Genomic DNA, 7,093 nt, shown 5'->3' on the forward strand with positions numbered 1-7,093 from the left:
GTACAGGTAACTTGGGACAGCATGTTTTTATTAAATTTAATCGTGGCTATTCATAAGACACTCTAAAGAAAGTTTAAATTTTAAATTTTCTTTAGTGACTCATGGATGGGTGCCACGATTAAATTTAATAAAAGTACATGCTGTCCCAGTCATATTTTTTTAATGATTTATGGATTTAATCAAATATTATAAAGTTTAAGAATTTAAAAAGATACACGGAAAGAACGGTTTTATTGAAATATTTAAAAATTTAGCTAGATACGTATCTGAAAATAATTTTGTTGAATTATCAAAATAAATATGAAGGATGCTCAAGCTGGTTACTAGAATGTCAAAACTTTTTACAGCATTGCTCATCATGCTTGAATTTTCTACATAATTATTTTAATAGTCCAACAGAATTATTTTCAGATCCATATCTATTTAAACTACCCGCACTAATTATGTAAAAAATATTGGGTCCCGATGAAATGAGTTAGTTTTCATATATATATATATTGTATTATAAAACTATAATGATGTGAACAAAGGTATTATTGCCACATAACTCAATAATGGATAATTTTTTAGCTATGGTGTATTAAAAGTAAAAAAAAAACTTGTGTTTTCGAGAATATTTTTTTTTACATCAAAAACTATCCATTATTGAATCTTATGTCTACACTGAAAAAGATACTTAAAAATTTATTTGAGAGAAATATACTTATTTCAATATAAATCTTTATTTAATATGGCCAAATAAAGTTTTATTTTAGCAAATAAATCATCTATTTTATTTCAGTCTATTTTATTGTTTTCAATCAATGAGATATATTTCACAATAATGTATATTTTATCATCACAATTAAATTTTTTCATAATTAACAAATATCGAAGAAGAAAATATCATAACATTTGCTTCGTAATACTTTGACATTTTTCTCTCATTGCATTTTTATTTACCACTTTAAAAGCTGTATTATATGTGAAAACTAACTCATTTCACTAAGACCCAATTTCCCATGTAAATTAGTGCCAGTGTTCTTTTTAAGTAAGTACTTTAGCAAAACCATTCTTTTCATGTATTTTAACTGCGAAACATGAAGGTAACGAAAGGCAAGAAAACAAAAATGTTACAAGCTCATTTTCAAGTTTGAAGTTAAAAGGTCTTATCTACTTTGGATAATCAACGATATTAGCAGCAAGTTAACTGCTTTGGTATTAGCGCGTAAACGCGTCGCGCTAGAATAGTTGGACATCGATTTTCATGCAAATGTGTGCGTGTGCATGTCTGTATGTGAGAGCGAATTATCTCTCGATGTTCCGATTCGGCGGTCAGAACAGTGTTCTCCCTTGAATCCGTGGATAGATCGATATCGAGCGATTGGAGAGCTTAGGCGGCGCGTCAGTCACCTTTGGATTCCTCAAAAATCGCCAGTTAGTGGTCAGTTTGCGGATGGGAGGTGCGCTCTATGCTCGGAATACTTCGGATAGAATCCGAGAGAGAACATTCTCGACGTCCTCGTCGGCAACTGTCGAATTAACCTCGCGGTATATGTATGTATGTACACGCCTTGGAGATACGGCACTTCCGGAGAAGCCGCGGTCAGTCGAGCCGCAACGCGATTCCGCCTGCAAATACCGCTCACGGGTGGGTGTCAGTTTTGTCGGTTTCTTCGTCCAACTATTTCGAACTCCCGTTAACAGTTCGGAAACGACTTCCGTCGATTTGACGGAATGTATGGATCATTCCGCCGCCGCCGCGCGCCGCGCCGTATGCTGACTTCCCGATTTCTTTAGCCCGGAAATTCCTCGGCTGAAGCAAGAATTCCGGCCGACGGAAATTCCATCGTCTCCTCGATATCGCTCACGATGCTCGGAATAATTCTCCTCGATGGCATCGCCTTACGCATCTTGTCACAACGATATTTCGTGCATTCGCGAGACAGAGATGGACCCATTAAATTGCGAGTATCCAAATATTATGAAATTATCCATGAAATTGAATAACGAACAAGTTCACTGATACGCAATACTTGTGCTGACAATGAGTCAGTGCAAAATTGATTGAATTTTAACGCGAATTTTATTTATGATACACGGAAAAAAACGTTTACTGAAGTATCTAAAAATTTATTTAAATACAGATCTGCAAATTTATTTTAACACATCTGCAAATAATTTTGTTAGAACATCAGAATAATTATGTAGAACGCTCAAATCGATTGTTAAAATATTAAAACACAAGCATTGCTCATCAAACTTGAGAATCTTACATTACTAATTATTTTGATAATCCAATAAAATTATTTTTAAATTTGTAGCTAGCTAAATTTTTAAGTTTAGCAAAAATATTCTTTCCGTATACCTATGTATACAAAAATCGAACATTTCATTTTTTATTATTATTTGTCTTCTGATGACATATTTTTGCGACAATTTTTGCATAATGAAGATTAAAAGCATATAAATGATACATGGCGTCGCGGAGATTGGCATTTACGACTTTTGAAAATAATGCATCATCAGAATAAATACGCGATGTATTTCGGGACATACGTCCCTGCTAATATGTACATATATGGATCCACAGTCTGTCAGTCTCTTTTAAAATCCATCGTGTCACGCTCGAACATTGCTCTCTCAGAAATATCGTAATGCATTTTGCGTGATATTTACTTATTAAAGTCTACAGAGGAGCGCTTATATTTTAGAACGACTTACCAATACTTTGACTAACATCTTGTTATTAATTAATAAAATATTAAATATATAATGAAATTATACGTATCAAAATTATAGAACTGGATGTGATAGCGGAAATACAATTTTTATAGACAGTTAGATCTTTAATAAATTTTACAAAAATATTATTTTTGTAAACTAAATAAATAAAATAAATTATACAATATTGATATTAATATTTAATTATAAAACAATTGTAACTAGTTTATATTATATAATTCAAAGAGAAATGTATTTAAAATCACTTGTTATTTTTTAAAGCATTATATATTGAAATAATTCCAAAATATTTTCGAGTTCAAGTATATATACAAAATGCAGCACTTGATGTGTGATTTCTTCGATTTCGAAAGCGAAATGTGAAAAGTTTGGATTTTTCGGTCTTAGCTCCTATAATTCAACCGCGAGCTATACATTGCGAATGAATATTACCGGGAACAAACATTCGAGAGGCTTAAATATCGAATCAATAGCTCGTAACGATCAATCCATGGACTAATCGCGAATTTTGTTGTTACAGAAATATTACGGGCAAAACTACGAGTCACTGGAGCGTCGTCAACACAATGCCGAGGCTTCGCTTTCTTCTACACGGGTGAGTTTCTATTTTTACGCTTTTTCTCTATCACTTTCTTTCGCGCATGTTTTTCATCTCTTCTTTATTATATCACGTATTTTATATGTATAACAAAGAGAGTAGAAGTACGAATAAAGTTTTATTGTATACAACAATTTTATAGTTGTAACAACATTGTAATTTTGTCGAATATTTAATTTTTAATGTCTGATTTCGTACGTTTATTTATCTTTTTCCTTGATCACATATAATTTTGTTCGATTTAAAATAGACTTAATAAAAATCTTTCCAGACATAATATTACTTTTTAAAGTTAAATATCTTGGTAATTGAGCTTGAAATTACGTTTCTGTCAAAGTAAAGTCCATTCGAAATTAAATGCAAATTTCTTTTATCTTCGTTCATTTGTAAAGGAAATTTCCTAATATTCTATTTTTTAATTTGTACCAATGTTACTTAATTTTCAATTGTTTATAACTCGAAGTTGTCTCGATATTGCGACTTTTTTTGAAGTTAAACTCTCGACATGTAATATTCTTAAGTATATATGTGATTATTATGACACTCTATATCTAGTTACGTGCATTTTTTAAGCAAGATGCAAGTTACAATAAACACTTTCCTTATCATCATTTTCTTATTCGTATTTAAGTGCCGTCACCTTCGTAAGAAAGTTTCGTTACGCCGCGCCGTTGTATCGATATCGCGCCCGTAACGAGGGGTTGAGTTGGTTGACCCCGCATAAAGTGTGGGGTTTGTGGGTCGTGTGCCGGGTATCTTGAAAATCTCGTGGGTCAGGGCGTGGTACCGACAACGACAGAGCGGGGTCTGCAATCAGGCTGTCTCGTTCACAGTGGCGGTGCGTTCAGCTTGGAGCTGCGCGAGAGCGTAGCACGCGCGAGTCTGTTCTCTCTCTCTCTCTCTCTCTCTCTCTCTCTCTCTCTCTCTCTCGTTCCCCTCCCTGTGTAAACATCACCGCATACCCGCGCAAACGCACGCACGCACGCACACACGCAAAATCCTCAAAGACCTACACCCTCGCACTCGGGTCGACCGCCCATTCTGATTAGCGGCAAATAATACCCGTAACAATAGCTACCATTTTCCACACAGCTTGTCCGACGTGTTCGTTTATACGTGGTATGCGTTATGTGTGCGCGCGCGCGCGTGACTCTCGACGTTGCGTTAGTGCGTGCGTGCGTATATGCGTGCGTGCGTAAGACCTTTATGCGCCGGTATGATCGAAGGGTCCGATGGCGCCCTTTGCACTAAAGCCCCGAAGACACGAGTCAGTCAATCCTTATCTACTTTCGATTCCTTTAGCAACCTCCCTTCGTCTTCATCTCTCTCCATGTTCTGTGTGTGTTCCCCTTGTGCCTTACGTTGACGGAATTTCGATGGTCTCCGAAACAGATTTATCGCGCCTCCTTCCGAGCTTCCAGGACTCTTTCGATACCTCTTGGCTGCTCCCAGTATCGATCACGTGGCGAGCAGTGGCCAGCTTGAAATCGTCGTATCCAACGCTTGCGTTTTACCTTCTTCTTTTTCTCTTCATGTCTTCCTTTTACTTCCGCTTTGTATGAGCGTTGCGAGCTGCCGATATGTTGAATTCTTTATGAACCCAGACGATTCATTCGCAGCGTGAAAATACAGAAGAATAAGAGCTCGAAAAACCTGTTCGAAGACTTTGGGTTTTGTCTATTATAGTTCAATTTTTGACGCGTGAAAAGACATCTCGTGTTCGCAACAATGACAATAACGACGAGTACAATGACGATGATGTCGATAAAAGCGCCGACGATTTCTGTTCCTTTCGGAACTGTTCGTCGCCTGTGAACATTGCGTTATCTCGTTCCCGCTTTTGTGTCTTTTCTTATCGTCGGCCGGAACGACGAAAGTTATCGTTCGATCGCGACTACGGGTGAGGCGTCATCAAGAAATAAATGGCCGAGAAGCGAGGAGGTTAAGCTGCTTTTTCGCCGCTTAACCGCGCTCCTTCGTTATCCGAGTCTTGCCGAGACTTCCGAGACATTAAAGAGAAGCAACGTTCGGAGACAGGTCGACGGTTAAGCTTCGAGCTTACGGTTACGGTTAATAGCGGTGATTAACCCTTTGCGAAGCCAATCTTTAAGCGTGGATAAAAAATCACGCGAGATTAGCGAGGGATATTGGAAACTTCTCGAAAGGACGATACGATGTCGGGCTTAGTGAGCAGATATCATTTTATTAAGAAGCTCGAAAAGTGCAAAATTGCTACAAATATTATGAATATCTATTGAATTCTTTCGCTTTAATAATCATTGATAAAGCGCCATAGTGCTTTTTAAATGTTATTAAATTTTATTATCTTTTGTGTAATTAAATTTTTATTAATGTGCTTGCGTTTGTTATCTCAGACTATTTAATAATTAAATAATAATATTGAAATAAAACATATATTTATAAAATATAATATCTCACAAATATTTCTGTTGTGAAAGTTTAATTTCGCAATTAGCGTTAGAACGTTATAACTTTGTTTGAATACGAAAAACTTTCTTCCGAAAAATGATATTATTGTATACAAAATAGAAATTAATATCAAGTAATTTTTCGAAACTTATGCATTAAAATATTATATTTCGGAACTTACGCGAAAATATTGTTCTTGAATCTTGTGATGTACTTTTAAATTATGATAAGCTTTCTTATTAGTTTCACCTCGAGCCGTTTATCGTAAAGTTAGCCCCATCGACCCGAATACATTCGATCCTTCGTTATCGCTCGAGGATCTCAGGTCCCAGTCAGCAGAAACCATCTAATCCTCCCGGAAAGCCCTCGTGAAAAAGCCTCGATCTTCAATTCATCCCGTCCCGTACCGTGCGCGATTGGGCAACAGAGCGGAAAGCCTCGCCGCAACCGGAAGTCGGGACAGTCGGGACGGTCTCGGCCGGTGAGAGAGAGAGAGAGAGAGAGAGAGAGAGAGAAGCTTCTTTTTCAGAATGAGAATAATGACTCGAATTACGGTCATTTTCTGTGCGACCGCACAGGTGTCCGATTGTGCGCGCGACGGGAATCGGAACGCAGACATGCACACACACGTTGCATCGCGGTGGCTAGCCACCACCACCGCCACCACTACCGCCGCCACCATCGCCGCCGTACACGTGTCACCTGCACTTCCACTGCACGTCAGTAGCCAGCATTGCGGATATAGTAAAACTCACGCCGCGAGCTGACGAGGTGCACGACCGCGTTAAACGTGCGGCGGTGCATTTGAAGAGTCGGATTTAAAAACAGTTCGAGTGTCGGCAAGCGAACGGCCGAATGTTAAACGCTCGAAAATTTAATTGAATACATTTTAATGTGTATCGCACTGGTCCTGATTGTAAGCTACTTTATATTTTGAGATATTTTATATTTTGTTTGTGAATTATGTTATCACAACGCTCAATTACCTAATGATAACGTGAGTATTGAATACGCTTGGCAGAAGAAAATGATACTTATATATATAGTTGTAAAATTATCAATTGCAATATTTTTCAAAGTTGAAACTTAGAATACTATATGTGACATCAGCGTAACTCGCAGTAGATCTATGCACTCTGATCATTCTTCGAATTACACATACACACACACACACACACACACACACACACACACACACACGTGCACGTGCATATCTGTATACAAATAACATTATTTAAACTTTAACTTCCTCCATCTGCAATCTGAGTCCTTTTCGGCATAAGCTAATTTTACTCTCCAATTTCATTCTTATTTTTATTCAAATTCAATTCTTACTCCTTT

At 37.1% G+C, this 7,093-nt stretch overlaps 1 protein-coding gene across 1 annotated transcript in view; it reads left to right on the forward strand.

The window, feature by feature from the left end:
- LOC108687968 overlaps positions 1-7,093 on the forward strand; it is a 232,831-nt gene that overhangs the window by 69,992 nt on the left and 155,746 nt on the right. Inside the window, exon 2 of the mRNA XM_018194017.1 lies at positions 3,245-3,319. Coding sequence (XP_018049506.1) covers positions 3,245-3,319 — 75 coding nt within the window. The remainder of the gene's footprint in view (positions 1-3,244; positions 3,320-7,093) is intronic.

The sequence above is a fragment of the Atta colombica genome, unplaced genomic scaffold (genome assembly GCF_001594045.1).
Source record: "Atta colombica isolate Treedump-2 unplaced genomic scaffold, Acol1.0 scaffold222, whole genome shotgun sequence".
Lineage (NCBI taxonomy): Eukaryota > Metazoa > Arthropoda > Insecta > Hymenoptera > Formicidae > Atta > Atta colombica.